Raw genomic sequence first — 21,235 nt, 5'->3', positions numbered from 1 at the left:
CGCCTCCCAATCCCTATCCCACTCGCTCCAACCCATCCCACAGGGGATCTCCTAAAAAAGACAGACTAGAATGACTTTGTATTTCTCCTCCCTAAAAACCCTTCCATCCTCTTCCCTATAGGCCTGAAATGACAACCCTGAGGAGTCCTCACTAGTGCCACCCTCCTTGTGTCTTCTGCTTGGAACATTTTCCATAAGTGTGAATAAGCATGTGTACATTAGTACTTGCATCAGTAGAGTTTAACCCTTTGCCTCCTAGATCAGTTCCTCCAGCTTTCCTGGCTGGGCAGGGCGACAGCTCTGGACACTGAGTCACTCAGTAGCAGCCAGTCCACTTGTCCTTGCAACGGCTGCATGCAAGATCTGCTGGCTCCCGGACCTCTGCCTTTGCTGTCTAGTTGTATTAATAGCACATCAGCTGAAAGCCCACTGTGCACCGGGCACTGAATCAGATGTCCTCCAACATCAGTGCTCCTCAAGACTACCCCTGAGAATTGTCCCCATTCTTCAGATTAGGAAACTATGCTTCAGGAAGACCAGGAGGCACCCCAGGCTACTTGGCAGGAGCTGGTAGAGCTGGGATTTGCACCCAGGTCTTCTGGTCCTGAAGCCTGCTCTGACTCCATGTCTTCTCTCTGCAGCTGTGAAGCCAAGGGTGGCAGTTGGGCTGAAACAGGTGTGTGTGTGGGGAGGGGCAGGGGGGTGAATAGCTCTGAGGCCACCACAAATGATGCTAGGGGTGGGTGGGTATCAGGGCTGAGCTGGGAGTCCGGCTGGGCAGAGATTGCGGGTTAGGCTCCTCTTCATGTCATCCTGTTATTTAGGCCAGAGCTGCCCGTGGACCTGTGTATTCACAGGCATTCTCAGCCCCTCTGGGCCACCGCTTCCTTCCAGGTTTGGCTAAGAGCTGGTGTGGTGAGAGGGTTCCGAGCGCCCTCTAGTGGTCTGTGGTTCATAAACGCCTAGGGACCAGATGCGTGGGGCTCAGTGGAAAAGAGGAACCGCGGCTCCTACTACCTGCACTGCACTAGCCCCAGGCTCTGGACCACGAAACTCAGCCCAGGACCCCATCCCTATCCATGTTTCCCTGTCTCCATCTCCCTCTGTTTCTGTTTTGTCTATCTCCATTAGCTCCCTAGTCTCTCAGTCCCTGTCTCTGCCCATCTTGGTTTCTGTCCTTACCAGTCTCCGCCTAGTCTCTCTTCCTCCCTCAGTCTCTCTCTGTCCCCATAGAGGGACGGATGGGAGGCAGATGAACTAGGAAAGCAAAGGACAAGGGTAGCATTCTAAAGAGAACTCTAGGTTCAAAGGATGCTTAGACCTGTAAGCTAAGGGAGGACACAGGCTGGGAAGGAGAGTCTAGCTAAGGTGACTTGGAGGACTGTCCTTGTCCCCAAGCACAAGGGGCATGTGGGGCCTGCTGACCAGGCAGGAGCAAGGGGAGGACAGGGACCCCATTGTGACAGGAATGTTTCAGGTTCTGGTTCTTAGTCCCAGGTGGAGAACTAGATTCCAGGAGAGCAGCAAGATGAAACCCAAAGAGCACAGGAGTCATGCTTTGGTGCCAAGAGAACTCATCAAAGCCCCAGTAAATGTCCGGCCCTGGTTACCTGCCTCCCTAGCCCCTCACACCTCCACCACCTCCCTCCTCTTGTACTCAGAGCACAGCCTAGGCCAAGGCCCCTTACAGCATCCAGAATACTTTTATTGCCAGAATCGAGGTATAGCTTGCTCAGAGCCCCCGCAGGGCCCACCATTCAGGAACAAAGGGAGAGTCAGATGCCGGGCATGTACACAACAAAGAAAATCCAGCTCAGCAGAAACCTTGTGGGAAATCAAATCAGTTCAGCCTGAATGTGGCTTTGGGACCCCAACTCAGAGGCTGGACCCAACTCCTGGCCTATAACCAGTCACCCACTTGAAGCCCATTGTTACCAAGGCAGGCCCAGATTCTTCCTGCCATCACAGGAAAATCCAGACAGTACCTCAGGGGAGACAGAAAACCCCTAGGGGGCCGCAAGGCACCTGGCTCCCTCAGGGGCCCAACCAGTTGCCTGGTGAGAACAGGTGCTGGGCAGCATGGGCCACCTCTCAGTCCTGTGCCAGGTCACTTGGGTACTATAGAGACCCCAGGGGCAGAGTGGCAGTGTGGTAGTGGTGTTAGCAAGAGAGTGGCTCAGGGTAAAGATAAACAGCCTTGGCTGCTTCTTTGAGTTCCCTTTCTTCATGGGTACCTAGAAGGCCATGGCACTAGCCACTGCCCTCATCCTGGAACCACCGTCCCAGGTTGGAGCTTTAATACTAGGGCCAACAGCACAACTGAGGGGATCAGGGCTCCTGGGACATGGCCTCTGGAACCGGGGGCCCATGTGCTGCCCAATCCAGAGCTAGGCTGCTCTTGGAGGTGAGGGAGATAGCAGTGGAGTGAATGTCCCAGGAACTGGGTACCATAAAGAACAAAACAAACTGCCTCTTCCTGCAAGGGACACTTGCTGCCCCCAGGAAGCCACAGGGAAGCCAGCAGCTCCAGCCACCCATGGCCAATGGCAGGCCTACCTGTGGCATGTGGAAAGGGTCACCCAAGGGGCCAGAAGCCCATCCCTGAGACCTTTGGGGACAGGACCACAGCACGGTAACATCCCTCACAGGAAGGCTGAGGAGCCAGGGCCCAGTGGGTGTGTGTGAGAAGGCCATAGGAGCAGGAGGAATGCATGGCCCAGGCTGGGGACCAGGGCCAGCGGCTGGCCAATCCACCCTGCAGAGCCAGTCCTGAGGTTACAACAATCCCAATCAGCAGTCTTTCTGTCAAGGGTCCCTTGAGTCCAGACTTTCATTTCTTCCTTCTTTGCTGCCACAGAAGGATAAGAAATAGCACTTCCCTGTGGCAGGTACTTCCCAGCTCAAGACCCAGGGCCTTGAATGACTGGTCACAAACTATGCTAAACTTGGTGGGCCATGACAGACACAGAGGCCCTGACTGGCACAGGAATCAGAGCCCAAGAAGCAGGCGTTTCAGATAGGCCAGGGTAGTGGCATTGGCCAGCATCTCAAGGTGCTCGCTACCTGGCAGTTCCTGCAGTGACACCTGTTGTTCCTGGCGGTTGTGCCAGGCCCTGCACTGCAGGGCACTCTGCAAGTTCACAGTGCCATCGCCATCCCCAAAGTAGATTTTAGGGTCTCGGTCAGGGAAGCTGTCATAGTAGAAGGAGTCTGGTGTGGGGACACCAGTGCCATAGAGGCAGTGCAGCCGCACACCAGGTGGCATCATGGCATCAACCAGCCCCTCTGTGTCCTGCCGCATGAGCCAGCCATCTTCAAAGCCAATGTCCTGGAAGAACTTGTGGTAGTCCCGAAGTGTGTAGTTGACCGTGGGTGTGTACACGAGCACCTTCTCAGATGACCAGGTATAGTTGTAGGGCAGCATCCAACTAGTGGAGACGGCAGTCCGCTGCTGCTCCCGGATCTTCAGGGACTCAATGACTGGGATCCGGTTGTTGTCCCCTGCAGGGAGAGGGCTCTGGTCAGTCTGTGCCTAGAAACGCCAGCTGGCTAGGCCCCCACCAGACCCCAGCCAGGGGCCCAGTCAACATTCCTGCATGTCTACACTGTTATCATCATTATAACTCCTATCCCTGCATTGGCTTTTACTGTTTCACTTTATTTTTGCTATATCTGGGAAGCACACGGCCAAGACTTTTTTTGTTCTTTTGCACTTCCTCATCCTGGGCTTAGGTAGCACACACCCACAGGGTGATTTATGTTTCCTCATCTGTAAACAGTCACCTCCTCCAAGTATTTATCACCAGGCCTGTGTGCACTGACCTCATCTAAGGTGAATCAGCAGGTTGGTAGACCACACACATTCCTGTTTCTCTTTTTTTTTTTTTTTTTTTTTTGAGACAGAGTCTCACTTTGTTGCCCAGGCTAGAGTGAGTGCCATGGTGTCATGGGCTCAAGCGATCCTCCTGCCTCAGCCTCCCGAGTAGCTGGGACTACAGGCATGCGCCACCAGGCCCGGCTAATTTTTTCTATATGTATATTAGTTGGCCAATTAATTTCTTTCTATTTATGGTAGAGATGGGGTCTCACTCTTGCTCAGGCTGGTTTCGAACTCCTGACCTCGAGCAATCCGCCCACCTCGGCCTCCCAGAGTGCTAGGATTACAGGCGTGAGCCACCACGCCCGGCCCTGTTTCTCGTTGATTACACTGAACTGTGTACCTATTTTTCTTTTCCTAAGCTCAGATTGGCACTCTCAGCCAGCTCTGATCTGGTCCCACTCACTTGCCTATGCACTGACCTGGGTAGCCAGGCCTGCTGGGAACAGGGCAGGAGGGAGGCTGCAGATGGAGTCAGAGTCCTTCACACACAGGCATGAGAACAACACAGACACACCTGCCACCCAGTGAGACCTCCAGGGCATGAGCTGCAACTTGGGAACAGGGACCTCTGGCCTGTTCAGGCCCCATGGTCACCCATCACCCCAGCCTGAAAGCAGGGAGGTTTCTCCATCTGACCACAGGGTCTCAGCTCTGCCTGCTGGGGCCTGGCTCTAAGGTCCCTGAGGAAAGGGAGCCCCTAGGGTTCCATGGACTTCTACCTCCCCATACCACACCCCATTCCTGGACTGCCAGGGCCTGACAGAACAGTTTCCCAGCGTCAGAGACAAAGCTCTAAGGGGACTCATAGGGAACGGTGTAAGGTGCCAAGCCCAAAACCACCAAGGCTCCTTGGCCAAACTCAGGGTGTACCCATGTCTGTCCCTCCAGGTCCAGGCTGGACAGAGTAGGTGGCTGTGAAGGGTCCTCACTATATCTGAATGTCTGAGCCATGGGCTTACTGTCCAGCCAATTCAGGATCACTATAGGGAGAGGTGCTGGGCCTGACCTGATCGCAGTACCAGTTGACCAAGCAGGTCGGGCAGTGCTGGTGACTCGAAGAAAGCTCATGAGAGGCTTGGCACAGCCCTAGAGCACAGCTCCCAAAGTGAGGGGCCATGAGTCTCCTGGCCAGACCTAGAGCAGGAAGCTCTACCCTACGGCTACAGCTGGCAGGTTCTGACACTCATGAAAAGGCAAGTGGGTTGGGGAGGAACCAGAATGTGGGGTGGCTTTCCCAACCGCCAGGCAGGCAGGCCCAGCCAGATCTGCACCTGTTTCTTCCCTGTGCTACCCACAGATGGAGGTGCAACTGTTAAAGAGAAAATGGTAGTTTAGTCTCCCTCCTCTGGGGCAAAGGTGGGGATGAAAAAGTGAGGATGCGGGTAAAAGGGAGGGAGGAGTTCTTTGGATCAATCCAAGTTAGGCCAGCCAGGCCTGAGCACTGTACATGTATGTGTGCACGTGTATGTGTGTGTGCGTGCGCACATGTGTACAAGCAAGTATCTGTGTGATCAACAGTTATGCTACTCCATCAACATGCTATAAGAAACTTACACGGATTATAAGGGCTATCACCTAGAGAGGTGAAATTAGGAGTAGTGTTAGATTCTGTTTTGGAAAAAAAGATATTTGAAAAAGAATGTCACTCTGGAGACAGAAGAATGTTGACCTGGGATAATAGACACGAAGGGTGCTGGCCTGGCAGGACATTGTGGAAGCAAGAGAGGTGGCATTCCTGATACCAGCCTCAGCCCCTCACTCTGGGCCAGGTAGCATCTTACCTGAGGCCAAGACCCGCAGGGTCTTGGCCACGCCCCCCCAGGGCGCGCCCAGTGCCACGAAGGCATGGATGTACTTGTCTTTCCAGGCCTGTGGCTGCTGCTGTAGAAAGTAGAGGGTGTACATGTTGCCCATGCTGTGGGCAACCAGCACCACAGGGCCCCCATACAGCTGGTACATCTCCTCGATCATCTTGCGGAGGGCCAGGAAGTAGGGCCCGTTTTCATCTGCAGGCCAGAGGCGGAGAGCGGTCAGGTGGGAAGGGTCCTAGGGCCTGAACCACTGACTGTTTCTTAGGCCAGAACCAGGACCAGGCGGTAGGGAGGCTGCTAACATCCAAATCGGAGCATCAGGTTTTCCCATAGTTTCCATGAAGGGAGGAAGCCAAGGGGCTTCTTTTCTCCTCCCCCCCCCCCCAGCTTTATTATCTCTCCCCAGACCTCAGAGTTCCAGAGGTCCTGGGGTGAAGGATGGTGAAGAATGGTACATTCTGATCAAGGGTGGTGACTGTGACCATTGACCCCCAGAGGTAGCCTATCCTTTCAGGCTCTTCTGAGCTGGATGCCAGAGTTCTGGGGTTAGGGGATAGCCCAGGGCCAGGGGAGAGCCCCAGCCTGTGGTGGCTATACTATCTTGTCCCCACCTCCCAAGACCTCAGGGGAGGAATGAGGGTGATTGCTTACTTGGGGCTCGGCGCCAGTCATAGGGGGCCCCTCGGACATCCTTATCCCGTGTATAGCCCCAGTCTACAAGGCTCTCCACCATGGTGTAGAAATAGGAACCTACAGACAGAAATGCATAGGATTAGAGAAGATATAGCTAGTACCAGCCACCCACACCATGCCCGCCACAGGGACTATGACATCTAATGCAGGAAGGCCCTGGAGGAACACTACAGGGCTCTGTGCCCACCCTGATCAGAGACAGTTCACAGGCTATCCCTTCAAACCAGCAGAGATCCTGCAACTCCAGTCCAGCAGAACCCCCCCTCCCCATCCCCCAGAGGCCTTGCATAAGGGCTACGTACCCACACTCCTTCTGTTGGGGTCCAGGAACTCCAATGAGAAGGTCTTCCCAAAGCCAGGGACACGCACATCCACGCCATCGGGAAACTGGGTGGTTCTGGACGTTTTGTTGTAAACCAGCCTGTCAGGAGAGGATATTGAGCTGGTGACCCAGAGGTGACACTGAGCTTGGTGTGTCCCAATACTGCATCATGTCCTGAGCCATACTCCCTTCCCACCCCTGGGTTGGGTCAGATGTACAGGGGAGACCAAAAAGTAACAAAGCAGGTTTATAAAGCACAGATCAGAGTAACCACATCCAAATGAGGACCCACCACGAAAGCTCACTTCCAGGGCCCTTGTCAAGGCACCATTCCCTTCTCTGCAGTGTCACCAACCCCAAATTGAGGATCTTGGACCTGGCTGGGAGAAGGCACTGCCATGAACTTCACACTTAACCCCAGAGGCAGCCTACACCTTTTAGGCTCTCATGGTTCCATCTCCACAGACCTACTCCTGCAACTCACAACATATCACAGGGCAAAGGAGATGGTGGCATAGCACACAACAGGACCAGACAGGGACGCTGCCTCAGGGCCTGAGCTCCAGTAGCTGCTGTGTGGAAGGGCAGGTGAGAGGCTGGGCAAGGCCCAGAGAAATGCTGGAGGGGCGGGGTGGTGAGGAGAGGCAGACCCAGGTAGATACAACTGCACTGGACCCAGCAGCCAGCCAACCCTCAACGGGGCATCCCGGAGGGTTGGAACGGAGGAAGGGAACCTACCAGGCCCATATGACCTGCTCAGTATCCCACGGCCCTAGCACCTGCCAGGCTGGGACTACAACACCCAGGGCTTGGCCAGCAAGTTCCTAGGGGCATGACATAGCACATGGCTGACCAGCTACAGCCCTTTATTTGTTTTCTATTGCTGTGTAACAAGCTACCACAGACTTAGCAGCTTCTAACGCCACACATATTATCTCCTACGTTCCATAGCTGCAGTGCAGAACGGAACCAGACAAGAGAGACCCCACCTCAGGGATGATAACATGGTTGCTATGTCACCTCCTTTGGGAAGAGGGTCCTGGAGAAATGACATAGACAAGTGGAGGAGACAGGAGAAAAGTCTTGTGCCAGGCCAGGAACCCTGCTCTGGTCTTGCCTCACATCAAAGAGGCAAATGCGCCCAAGAAAACACAGGAACCTGAACTTCTTGGTGGTCCTGAGTCCCATCCCCCCTTAAAGATCAGCTGCAGAGAGCTGACAGTATCAATCCAAATAATAGGTCCTATTCTCTCCAGGGCAATCTGTAGATGATCCCAATGGCCACCCAGCATAGTGCAGAAAATTGTTCTGGAAAGCCAGAGCAGTTCTCTGCTGGATAAAAATTAAACAGGTCAGGGCCGGGCGTGGTGGCTCATGCCTGTAATCCTAGCACTCTGGGAGGCCGAGGCGGGCGGATTGCTTGACGTCAGAGGTTTGAAACCAGCCTGAGCAAGACCCCGTATCTACTAAAAATAGAAAGAAATTAATTGACCAACTAAAAATATACATACAAAAAATTATCCAGGTATGGTGGCGCATGCCTGTAGTCCCAGCTACTCGGGAGGCTGAGGCGGGAGGATTGCTTGAGCCCAGGAGTTTGAGGTTGCTGTGAGCTAGGCTGATGCCTTGATACTCTAGCCTGGGCAACAAAGTGAGACTCTATCTCAAAAAAAAAAAAAAAAAAAAATTAAACAGGTCAGGCTGGGTTCATGCCTGTAATCCTAGCACTCTGAGAGGCCGAGGCGGGTAGATTCCTCGAGGTCATGAGTTCAAAACCAGCCTGAGCAAGAGCGAGACCCCGTCTATTCTATAAATAGAAAGAAATTAATTGGCCAACTAAAAATAAATACAAAAAATTAGCCAGGCATGGTGGTGCATGCCTGTGGTCCCAGCTACTCGGGAGGCTGAGGATCACTTGAGCCCAGGAGTTTGAGGTTGCTGTGAGCTAGGCTGACGCCATGGCACTCACTCTAGCCTGGGCAACAAAGTAAGACTCTCAAAAAATAAAAAAAAAATTAAACAGGTCAGAGAACCAATGAAGGCAGACAAGCCCCTCTCAGTGTCAGCCCACACCTCCAATTGGCAGTACCTGAGCCATATCTCCAGTACAAAAATAGAAACACAGACCAACAGCCCAGAAATAACCCCAATCACACACAGAGGAGGAAACAGTCAACAAAGCAGGCATCATAAACAACAGCAAGGGCAAGGTGCCTGGGGAACCGGCTGACATGTAGAAGTAGATTCCAGGGCTAAAGAACAGCATGTGTGAAGACAGGGAGACATGGCCTGTCCTCAGAAGCACAAGTCACAGGCACATGAAGGGGTGGGAGCTATGCTGGGCCTCTGAATAGGGGTTGAGACATAGCAACTGTGTATAGGGCCTGAGAGACAATAGCAGCAGAAACGGGAAGAAAGTTCTTCTCGGGAGAGTATGGAGGGAATGCTGACCAGACCAGACCACAACAGGATGTGGGGAAGGAGAGAGGTCAGTGACTTCTCGAGGTGGGGATGAGAAGGAATGGGTTCTGGAGGCCTCTCTGGTCCCCACTGGCGAGCGGCACCCCATCTGTTGCTCCAGCCCCAACCTGATGTTGTCAATCCAGCAGTCAATGGCGACAGGCAGCAGCAGTTCCAAGTTCAGCCAGAGTGTGAAGTAGCTGGCAGTCTTCTTGGAGCAGACATAATGCACGACCGTTGGCTTGTCCAGCTTTGCCTCCAGCTGGTTGCCCAGATCACCAGGCACTGCAGGGAGGCACAAGACATGCATGAGCCCTGAGCTTGGCAGGCTCCAGATCCCTAAGAACCTTGAAGTCTGCAGCAGAACCCCCAGGGGCCACAGATACCATCCATGGCAGACCTCTGCAGTTCCACACCTCAAATTAAAGCACAGCGCCAGAGGCAGGAAAATCAGAGAGCAGGGACCTTGATTAAGAGGCCATGCAGAAAAGCCACTACTGCCACGTGGTGCAGAGAAGCCCGCAGGGATGTCTGGGAGAGGCCTGCCATGTTTTGTAGAAGACTTCTAACACTGTCCCCAACTCCAGATAAAATAAATCCCTTGGTCTTCACTGGCACATCCTCCTGGGCCATTTAAAGACTATAGGGAGGGGGATCAGAGTGAAGTCACTTCCCTGTGATGGGCCTCAGTTTCCTTACCTGTTAAATGAGATCTTGACCTGAATTACCCCCACAAACATACTCTTCTACAACACGTATTAATAGTTTCTATGGGCTGGGTGTGGTGGCTCATGCCTGTAATCCTAGCACTCTGGGAGGCCAAGGCGGGAGGATTACTCAAGGTCAGGAGTTTGAGACTAGCCTGAACAAGAGTGAGACTCCGTCCTACCAAAAATGAAAAGCAATTATCTGGACAACTAAAAATATGTAGAGAAAAAATTAGCCAGGCATGGTGGCGCATGCCTGTAGTTCCAGCTACTCGGGAGGCTGAGGCAGAAGGATTGCTTGAGCCTAGGAGTTGGAGGTTGCTGTGAGCTAGGCTGAAGCCAAGGCAATATAGCTGGGGCAAAAGAGTGAGACTCTGTCTCAAAAAAAAAAAAGATCCCTCAGAGGGCAGGCACAGTGGTTCATGCCTATAATTCCAGCACTTTGGGAATTACACTTTGGGAAGCTGAGGCAGGATTACTTGAGGCCAGGAGTTTGAGGTTGCTGTGAGCTAGGCTGACGCCAAGGCACTCTAGCCGGGGCAAGAGTAAGACTTTGTCTCAAAAAAAAATATATATAGTTTCTATGGTTAATGGGCTAAGATAAGATTGGTTAATGGGCTAAAATAAGAGTTCCGACAGGGACGGGCTTGGAGACCCCTCCTAGTTCCAGAACCTCCAAGTTTGGCCAAGGCCCTGTCATTAGATACATACCCTGAAGGCTTGAACCCCAAAGCCTTCCATCCACAGCTGTTCCAAGCTACAGACAGAGCAGACAGGGTCTTGTTCACCCTTAGAGAGTGAGTGGGAAACAGGACAGAGCACTGGGCCACTCAGCCAGCCATAATTGAATCCAGAGATGGTATTCCGGGACAGGCTTGTAGGAGGGAGGTGACGAACAGAAACACAGCTGAGAGAAGCTTACACTGGCAAGTGCCAGCCTACCAGGGTCCCCAGGCTTTACTGAAGGCCAGACCCCAATAAGGTTCCAGAGAGCAGATCATCTGGAAGGCCCTAACATGGCTGGGAGCCTGTGTTGGAGATAGCCACCCTGAAACAACACAGCATTCTAGCCACAGCCCAGATGGGCAGCATGTGACCAGGCCCTAAGGATGACTTCTCTCCACCCCAGCCAGCCTGTTCAGGCCAAACAGAGTCCTGGGGCCGTTGGGTCACCCAAACCCATCCCCATTACTTCATAGCCCTTCACAGTCTATTTACTCCCAATGACCTTTCAGGCCTCACTGGCTCTCACATACCTCAACAGCTCCTGAACACGTCTCCATTTAGGATTCATGATAACTGAGTAAAACCACCAGTGTGGGGCTCTCCTTGGCACTGACTGGGAATCCAGCCCTGCACACAGCGTGCCCTCCCTGTGCAGCATCCCATTGTCTATAGGGCACCATAGAAGGCAGGTGTGGCAGCTGCCTTCACCTCCCTTCATGATATGGGTACAGAGTCGGGGAGTCCCCTTCATAATAGCCTCTGGATGACATGCTTGTGGGTTGAGCAGGGCAGTGCAGGGACCTTGCTCACTGTTTCCACCAAAGAGGAAATGGCAGAAAGAGGAAGTCACCAGATCTGCTTTCCCTGATGTTCCTTGCCCTGGGCAGGCTATGCGGCCTCTAAAAATAGCAGTGGCCACTTCCTGAGCCCCTCTGTGCCTGGTAGGAACTAGGACAAGAGCCATCTGTGTGCTTTTCACCTCAAAGAACATGGAGAGGGAACATCTTTATTATCTCCACTTAACAGATGAGGAGACTGAGGCTGGAAGAGGTAGAAAGAGCCTTGCCCAGGGTCTTCTGAATCACTTCTCTGGTCTGTTTCCTCCACCACCAAATTGGAAGCCACACCTAGAGGAGTCTGATCATCTGATGGCCAAAGTCAGATCCCTGCTTTGTGCCTAGGAGCAGCTTGTCCACTGCTCACCATGGAGTTTCCCAGGACTTATGCCAGTAGCCTCACTCCTTGAGAAGGTGGGCAGATTAGGAATCTAGCTGCTCTGTGACTCTAGGTGGGGCCTGAGGCTCTGCTGCTGTGACCTAAGATAAGCAAAAACTGTCTAAATTAACTAATGCAGGTGGAAAGGCTGTGTGCTAGCCATAGACCACAAGCTTCCCAATGCCTCACCCCACTCACTCAGTACGCCACAGGCCCACTCATGCATGGTTCCCTGAGGCCCCCAGGATAAAGTCCAGATGATCCAATCAGTCAGGAGCCTTGCACAATCCACTTCTCCCTGGACTCGATTCCAGCCAGCCTGGACTGCTCACCTCCCTTCCTCTGCCTGGAACTCTCTCCTGGCCTTAGCTTCAGCTATATACTCCAGGAAACCTTCCCTGACACCCACCCACCCAGGCTGGGTTAGTGGATTCTCTGTGCTTACCCAGTACAGACTTCATCTCTGCAGATCATGTTAGTCCTATCATGCAAACATGGGGAAGACAGGGCCAAGTCTGTCCAAATCCCATGGTGAACCTGGGCCCAGCATTCCCCTGGAGCATTTACTGGACTGGAACTCCTGGTGGGCCTCCCTAGGACCACCCTGCTCGCCAATCCTATCCTTCTGTGATCTATATCATCCCCATTAAAATACTCTTAGCAGAAAGAGCACAGGGGGTCAAGCTGTAGCAGACTAAGCATACAACTTATGCCTCAGATGCCCTCTGCCCTCAGGACTCCTGGCTGGCCACCAACGTGCCAACTCTGGATAGGAATGACAGCCTGAACAAGGCACTCAAGACCCCTGAGATAGAGGTCTCATCCCTGCCCATCACCACAAGGAAACACTCTGGCTCCTGTACAGTTGCTCGAGTTGTGACCAAGGAGGAGGTGGGCAGGGGAGGTCACCCAGCCCCAACATAGTCTAGTCCAACTAGGTCCGGCAGGGGTAAAAGTACAGGCATGTTCCCCGACACCTGTTCATGGCTGTTGCCAGAACCCTTTGCCCTGTCTTCAGCCACCCTGTTTCCCTTAGGTGTCCTTCCTCAGGCCCAATGCCACCCATTTGATAAGCTGGGGGTGGGGGGCTGGTGGCCAGCTAGGAGAGCCATGCTTTCCCCAGAGAGCTTCCTTTCAGTAATGCTTGCAGAAACATGTGGGGCCAGAAGGATAAAAGGTGACAGTCTCCTAGCCAGGCCCAGGTCGACATGGAGGCCAACACTGAGGCCACTCCACCCACCCGCACCAACCCTCAGGAGTGGGGCCCCACCAAACAGTCTTTCCAGGTAAAAAATGGTGATAAGGTGAGGCAAGGCTTGGGACTGACGCGGGACAGGTAGAGATATGGACAACCGGATGGTTAACTCTCCCATACACCCTAATTTTCTACCAGAGCAGGTGTTGGGAGGCTGACCACACCCGCGGCCAGCATGGCAGGAGGACCCACCGACCTAGTGCACAAGCCAGACACCAAGACGCTCCCCATCCTGTGCTTAGAATAGATGCAGACTAGGAAGACAGCCCCGCCCGCACACAGCCAGCAGGACCGACGGACCCACCACCAGACGCGCGCCTCACCCAGCACCACCGGGGGGGGACGTCGGACTGGTTGCGCCGGGTGTGCAAGCAGCAGCAGCAGCAGCAAGAGGAAGACCAGGCCACCTGGGAGCAGCGCCGGGCGGTCGGGGCTAACGCGGATACCCATGGCCGCGCGCGACCGCCGCGGTAGGTCCTAGGTGCGGGTTCAGCGCTCTAGGCTCGCGCCTAGGCAGGGGCGACGGCGATGCGCTTAACCCCGCCGCCTGCAGCCGCCCGGCCAATCAGAGCCGCCTCCCGCAAACAGCCTGCCAAATGGGGACTCACCGCCAGGCACATCCCTCCCAGTCGGAGCTAGTCGCCCCGCCCTGGCCCCACCCCCGGCCTGCTCCCTCAACCACGTTGCGCGCCGAGCGCATCGATAGATCCGGGTACAATCTGGCTCCCAGGCTCTCAGCCGCCCGCAGGGGAACCCAGCTCGCGGGTGTGTATCTAGCCTAACTCTGAGTACCTGAGGTCCACGCTGTGCAACACTTACCCCCGTTTCCTGGCGCCTCCCTGACCTGGAGGATCTGGAACGGACCAGGCCGAGGTGGGGATAGGGGCGCTAGAGCTCACCGCGGCAGAGCGACTCCGGTCAGAGCAAGAAGAGGGGAAGTGAGTCCCGGACAGTTCTTGGAGCTAACTAGGACTTTTGTGCACTCCCCGCAACGGCTCTTCGCACTCTGCATTTGAGGGCACAGAGTGTGGTGTCACCTGGGCAGGTCGGGCGCAAGGTTGGGAGTGGGCTTGAACTTCTACTCTGTGCCGTGCTCCATCTGCAAGTTCCCCTGCAGAGCGGGAGGGGCATTGGGAGCTCGGGATCGACCCGCACGCCCATTCCGTGCAAATCTGAGGATCCAGAGAAGACATAGACCCCATGCGCCAGTAATCACGGGTGAACAGAGTGAGCAAAGACCTGACAGCCGGTGATATGCCAGCACCATGGGCCACTCTGGGATAGAGGAACCAGCGTGTTTGAGAAATAGATGTCTTGATCCTACAGACACACACCCACTTACAAGGGCCAGCTGCACTCTGGTCATACTGACCTGGTCCCAAGACTTCTGTTCTGCCCCTTCCTTCTTTCTTGGTAAGCAGCTGACCCCAGGTTAGCCGTTCATTATCTTGGCCTGCCCTTCTGAGCTATTATAGTGAGATACTTTAGTGATTGAGGTACCACCCCCTCTTAAGGTCCAACTATCTCCCACCTTGGGCCTTGGCTCAGGGCCCCCAATCCCAAAGCCCCTGCCTCCCCCACCTTCACCCCTGGCCCCAGCAGAGGGTTTCTAAAGATTCATCTGGTGAAAACCCAGTGAGGGAGACCTTAGAGACACTTCTGCCAAGGGGTCCAGAGCCAAGGGTTTAGTTGGGGAAAGTAGGGATCAGTAGAACCTGGGCCACCATGGACTCTGGCCACCGTCCAAATGCCTCGCTAGCCCAGCAGCATCAGGTGACCATAGACTCCTAGAAGGCTAGCCCTGTACTCAAGAGTTCCCAGGTGTCCCACCCCCACAGGTCCTACAGGAGTTAGGAGCCATGTCCGCTGGGGGAGGGGTGGCAAGGCCTGGCCAGCAATGACCTGTGCTAGTACTGTGGAGAAGAGTGAGGTTGCAACAGAGGGAATGGCCTGGAAAAAAAATGGCAAAAATATTTTCTGTCTCTTTAAAATGTCCTTCACTCCTTTTAAAGAACTAAAACCTGCATCCCTGCCTCAGGCCAATGGTTGGGAGGGGCAGGGTAAGTCTTTTGCTATTTGTGCTAAAGGAGATGGCCCAGCTCAACCTGTTAAAGGGAGGTCCTAGGCAGAGGTCACAAGATTGTCTTCAGCTGAGATGAAGTTTATATAGTTGAACAGTAATTGCCTGACGCCAAGAACCCATCCTTTATTATTAGGATGATGGCATTTCAGACAGGAGTCTCCATCCTCCTCTTTGCTGGCAGAGTAATAAAATGTCTCTTTCCTTCTCCTCAAAGCACATGTTCTTTTTTTTTGAGACAGAGTCTCACTTTGTTCCCCAGGCTAGAGTGAGTGCCGTGGCATCAGCCTCGCTCACAGCAACCTCCAACTCCTGGGCTCAAGCAATCCTCCTGCCTCAGCCTCCCAAGTAGCTGGGACTACAGGCATGCACCATCATGCCCAGCTTATTTTTTATATATATATTAGTTGGCCAATTAATTTCTATTTATAGTACAGACGGGGTCTCGCTCATGCTCAGGCTGGTTTCGAACTCCTGAGCTCAAGCAATCCACCCACTTCGGCCTCCCAGAGTGTTAGGATTACAGGCGTGAGCCACTGCGCCCAGCCAAAGCACTTGTTCTTGTTCTGATGCAGCCTCAAGGACAAGTGACTGAGCTTCCAGTAATAAGACGAGGGTCCTCCCTTTTCACAATGACCCTACCATCCATCTGATCCCGCAAGCTGCAGACCTGGGGTCATCCTAGACTCTGGATGCCTTGGAACTTCCCGGGCCCACAAGCCAAGTGGTCACTAAGTCTTGCCAGTTCTACCCACCCAAAACCAAACTACCTTCATCCCCATAACAGCCTCTTCACTGATGTCCCAGTTTATGCCTCATTCCTATGGAATGTTTTCCACGTGCCATTGACACCATTAAACATTGTCAGGTGCCGTAACTTTCCTCTAACCCCACTGGCAACCCTTCCGTGGTATGCATCTCACTCATAGTGAGTGAGGACCCTGCGAGGTACTCTGGCCCTGTCTCCCCAACTTCCACTCGCTGTCTTCCTCAGCTGCCTCATCTCCAGCTTCAGTGGCTTCCTGGTACAGACAACCTTTTTCCCCTCAGGACACCTGCACTTGCTCCACCGAGACCCCAGTTCTGGGGACTCGATTGAGCTTTGCATTTAGGCTTCAGCCCAGACATGACCATTGAACTTGAAGCAGCCCCTGCCTGGCTCTCATTTAAAATGTAATGGCTACAAGAGCAAGCTTCTCACCTGTCCTGTTCCTGTCCCATCCTCAGTTACTACCTAGCACAGTTCCTGGCACACAGCACATGCTTAATAGATGTTGAATGAGTGACACACCCCCTTTTCTACAACCCTTCCCCTCTAGGACTGGGGTCCTGGTGCCTGTGAGACCTAGAGGAGGAGATAAAGGGCTGAGAGGTCAGCAGGGCTGGATGTGAGTTCCGGAAAAGGTCAGGAAAGAAGGAGGGTATTAAATCCAGAGAACTGGCTGGGCGTGGTGGCTCACACCTGTAATCCTAGCACTCTGGGAGGCCGAGGTGAGTAGATTGCTCAAGGTCAGGAGTTCAAAACCAGCTTGAGCAAGAGCGAGACCCCGTCTATACTATAAATAGAAATTAATTGGCCGACTAATATATATAGGAAAAAATTAGCCGGGCATGGTGGCACATGCCTGTAGTCCCAGCTACTCGGGAGGCTGAGGCAGAAGGATTGCTTGAGCTCAGGAGTTTGAGGTTGCTGTGAGCTAGGCTGACGCCATGGCACTCACTCTAGCCTGGGCAACAAAGCGAGACTCTGTCTCAAAAAAAACCAAAAAACCCAGAGACTGAAAAGCCAGGCCAACTGTGCTGTCTTCCCTCAGGTAAGCATACAGCCAACAGCCTTAGTCCCTCCTGTTTCTGGTCCCTTTGCATTTCCTCTCATTGGCCTGAGCTCCAAGCCCCCCTACTTGGACCAGATAGGTAGCTGGGCTTGAGGCAACCAAACTGAGACCAAGGCTTCTGAGCTGGTGTGGTGGCCGGAGCTGAGCCCATTTACAGGCTAGTGGATTCTCCCTAAAGCTCAAGGCTGAGCAGGCCCCTATCCCTCTGATGCCAGAGTCTCCCAGCAGTCACAAGAGGCCAAATTCCTATGCACTTATCATAGAACCCTGGAGCCTAATGGCCCAGAACTCAGCTATGAACCTGGCCTAGGTATGAAGGAAGGGAGAAGAGTCATTAGGGAAGGGTCTTAAAAGATAAGCAGGAGCTTTCCCTGAAAACAATGGGATAAGTGAGTAGGTAAGTGCCCCAGGCAGGGAGCTCAGCCAGCAGCAGCAGGGAGACCTAAAGAATCACTAGTATGTCCAGAGCACTGGGTGGGGCAGGCTGGCTGAGAGTGGAAGAGAAGTTGAGGGCCTGAAAACCAAGGTTAAAAACTTGGGCTGGGGCCGGGCGCGGTGGCTCAAGCCTGTAATCCTAGCACTCTGGGAGGCCGAGGCGGGCGGATTGCTCGAGGTCAGGAGTTCGAAACCAGCCTGAGCAAGACCCGTCTCTACTATAAATAGAAAGAAATTAATTGGCCAAATAATATATATATATATAATTAGCTGGGCATGGTGGGGCATGCCTGTAGTCCCAGCTACTCAGGAGGCTGAGGCAGAAGGATTGCTTGAGCCCAGGAGTTTGAGGTTGCTGTGAGCTAGGCTGACTCCACGGCACTCTAGCCTGGGCAACTGAGTGAGACTCTGTCTCACAAAAAAAAAAGAAAAAAAAAAAAAAAACAAAAAGGCCCATGTCCAGGGAGTCAGGAGCCACAGGAAGATTCTAAAGCCAGGGGAGAGGGGGGTCAAGGGCAATATATATAATCTTAACATTTGTACCTCCATAATATGCTGAAAATAAATAAATAAAATAAGATTCTAAAGCCAGAGGAAACTGGCCTGGGGATTGCATTGAGGTCCACCCCCTTTTCACCTCTGTCCTGGTCCCCTACTCGCCCTCCTGTGCGCGCTCCGCCCCTTGTCCCTCACCATCTGGGTCTGGCAAGATTCAGCGCGCCCCCTAGTGGTTACTCAGCGGCAGTTCTGCAAAAGCCCGGAGATCGGAAACCGCGACAAGCCCAGGGCGCTGGCTTGCTACTCTGGTGGCCCGGGAGCTAAGCAGAGGTGGTAGTGGGCTCTCGAGGGTGAATCCCCGCAGTGGGCCCCAACGTCGAATGCTCTTCCACCGCGGGATCAGTTCCGGCCGGGAAGCGAGGAGGAGGACGCTTTTACAGCAGTCCTAGACGCCCTGGAGGTTCCACGAGATCCGCCACACTCCCCCGCGAGTGCCCCCACCCTCTCTGTCTGCCCCAGCAAGAGCGCCCGCTGCCCTGCCTCGGAGGGCCGAGGTGAGGAAGGAATTTTGTGAATGTGCCCTCACCAGACCCAATCCCTTCTTCCAGATATCTGGAGGGCAGTTTGGGAGGCCTGGCTTGGGGTGGGCTGGATTGTTGTGCTTATCTCCTACTTATTCATTTATTCACGATTCATGATTAATAGGGGTGGGAGACATTTTTCAGTGAAGTACAAAAATCTCAAGCTACGCAGGGAGGTGCCTCAAGAAGAGAAAATCTGGAGGAAGAGTTGAGGTTAACTAGAGCACGGGCAGGGTTGGAGGGGAGGAAAAGACACAGTTGAGACTCTACTGCAAAAGCCCTGTGGCCAGATGGCGGCTTGCCATTGCTGAAATATCCTAAGAAGAAGCCTTAGACGACAATTCATTCATTCAGTGCCAGGTCCCATGATAAGAGATGGGGGATGAGCCTCTATCTTCAAGGACCAGATGATGGGGGTGAGGGCAATAATGACTAATAAATCATGTTAGAAGTGGGTTAAGTGGGGTGGGACGTAAAGAGCAATGAGAGCCGGTTGGGGGAGAGGAGCGAGGGCTGTTTAGTACTGATGGGATCATCTGGGAGGACCCAACTGAAGGAGACGAGTAACAGAGTTCAATGGAGTTCAGGCCCCCACGTTATTTGAACGAATAGGTTTTTTCAAGAACCCAAGGGTTAGCGGGGCATGGTGGTGCATGCCTGTCCCAGCTACTCGGGAGGCTGAGGCAGAAGGATTGCTCGAGCCCAGGAGTTTGAGGTTGCTGTGAGCTAGGCTGACGCCACGGCACTCACTCTAGCCTGGGCAACAAAGTGAGACTCTGTCTCAAAAAAAAAAAAGAACCCAAGGGTCGGGAATTGTCCTGTGATGGGGACAGCGGATGGGCGCCAGGGAGTTTGGGGGAGCCGCTCTGTGCTGCCAGATCGGTGCCTCAGGTTCACCACTCAGCTGGCATCTGAACACGCATGACTGCGTCTCCGGTGGGAATGCGCTCAGGGCTGCCGGGGTGCCACAGTAGGGAGGTCACATCGAGAGGGAGGCCTCCCAGAGGATCGGGCGCCGGGACCCGCGCTCAAAGAGTAAGTAGGAGCGCGAAGGTCTAGAAGTTGAACGTTTGCGGTCACCAGGAGCGGCCAGACTGAGACCAGGTAGTATCTGGGCCTCCCGGCAGGGGCGCTAGGACTCTGTTCAGGAGGAGCAGCAGCCCAGACCGGAGGCGGGAAAGGGGCGACGCGGTTCAACTGAGCTTTAGAAACGGAGGGCGGCTGGGGTGAAGGGGAGTTAGCTAGAAGAGCATGGCCCGGATGAAGTCCCAACCCCGCGCGGCGCAGGCGCGCTCCCGCGAGGCAGGGGGAGGGGCCTTACCCCACGGTCGCGCCCCACCCCGCGAACAAATATTTGACATTCCAGGCTTATCGTGGGGGCAGGGCCAGAGGAGTGACGTTCTCCCCTCCCCCCGCGGCTGATTCGCTTAGCGCTTCCGGGGGGTGGGGACAGGCAGGTGGGCGCCGGGTTGGGCGTCTGGAGAGTAGCTGCCTCCACCGTAACGCGCAAGTGGTAATCGCTCGAGCCCGCTGGGCCATGAGTGCATCTCCCACTCTCTTCCAGTCGCTATGTCCCAACGCGAGTCACCTCCGTCCTGGGCGCCTGTTTCTTCAGTTGCCATGTGGGAACATGCTGCTGCGGGACAAAGCCTCAGAGGGGATCCAGCCATCCTGAGCTCTCAAACCCCCAGGAAAACCCCCTCCCCACCCCGGCATGAGCTGTGGGTGCGCCCGGGTCCCCTCCTCTCCCCTGTGGTCCACAGGCCCGGACGCAGCGCCCTGCTTGTCCGGAAGCACGAGGTGCAGCTCCCGCTTGGGTCTCGAGTCGGGCTTGACAATCCCTTATCTCAGCTCCAGCCAGCTGGAGTCCCTCCTTCCCGCCGCATTATTCAGTTTCTTAATTACGTAAATGGGAGAATTTGGGTAAGTACGGGGCGGCCAGGAAACGCACCGTAAAGGAGCCTCACCAAGCTGCGCGGGCGAAAGGGGCGCCGGGAGCGCTCCACGCGGGCCGTCCGAGCTGGGTTGTTGGTCCGGGACGGAGGATCCGCAGCCTGCACGCGCCCGAAGGCACCGCGAGCCCCCTGCCCGCCAGCAATCTCCGAGCAACAGGCCGGTCGCCACGGAGCGACGAAAACAGGCTGGCGCCCCACGTGGGGTAGAGGTGAGGCTCCAGGCCCAGACTATCCTCGCCTGGGATGCAGCTCTCAGGAATTGGGGGAGAGAAGAGTGTATTCCTCTTTCCCCAGCATCGAGGCTTACGCACCTCCGGCCCACAACGACCACGCTTTGGCACTTCCCAGAGCTGGACTAAGGCCCTGGCTCCTGTGTGGACGGGCCCTTCCCTATGATCTCGGGTGACCACCCCACAGCTCCATGGACCCCTGACGATCCCTGCCGCCCTCCCCTTCCACAGCCGACCTCGGATGATACCCCCCAAAGGCCTCCGGGTGATACCCGGCAATTTCCACCGCCCCCTTGACCCTTGGTGACTTCCACCAACCCCAGACCTGCTGTCGTGACCCCCACGATCCCTAGACTGCCTCCTGGTGACTTCCACAGGTCCCGTGTGACCCTCACGGACTGGAGAAGGCCCCTGGTCTTTGCACGTTTCTTTGCGAAGGCCTCGTGGTCCGTGGGGGCGGAGGTAAGCAGAAGAACAGGTTCGCGCCAGGAGTCAGGCGGACGGCCCGGGAAGCGGGAGTCCGGATCCTGAGAGCGCGCCAGGCCAGGAGTG

The 21,235-nt window shown here is 54.6% G+C and overlaps 1 protein-coding gene across 2 annotated transcripts; it reads right to left on the bottom strand.

The window, feature by feature from the left end:
- Positions 1-1,684: 1,684 nt before the first annotated feature.
- Positions 1,685-21,092, bottom strand: PLA2G15 (phospholipase A2 group XV). Of its 2 annotated transcripts, none has more exons than XM_075995742.1 (6): positions 21,009-21,092; positions 9,295-9,451; positions 6,687-6,805; positions 6,343-6,441; positions 5,662-5,886; positions 1,685-3,501 (listed from the first exon to the last, which is right to left on the bottom strand). In XM_075995742.1, exons 4-6 carry the CDS (start codon positions 6,422-6,424, stop codon positions 2,990-2,992), a joined length of 819 nt encoding a protein of 272 aa, XP_075851857.1. In that variant the 5' UTR covers positions 6,425-6,441; positions 6,687-6,805; positions 9,295-9,451; positions 21,009-21,092; the 3' UTR covers positions 1,685-2,989. The 2 variants fall into 2 exon arrangements, with proteins under 2 accessions (XP_075851857.1, XP_012597802.2); XM_012742348.2 differs by lacking the exon at positions 21,009-21,092 and adding an exon at positions 13,393-13,595.
- Between the last annotated feature and the right edge of the window lie 143 nt (positions 21,093-21,235).

The sequence above is a fragment of the Microcebus murinus genome, chromosome 20, assembly GCF_040939455.1.
Source record: "Microcebus murinus isolate Inina chromosome 20, M.murinus_Inina_mat1.0, whole genome shotgun sequence".
NCBI lineage: Eukaryota > Metazoa > Chordata > Mammalia > Primates > Cheirogaleidae > Microcebus > Microcebus murinus.
The sequence above is the reverse complement of the archived record's forward strand: the minus strand, read 5'-3'. Positions and strand labels throughout refer to the sequence as shown.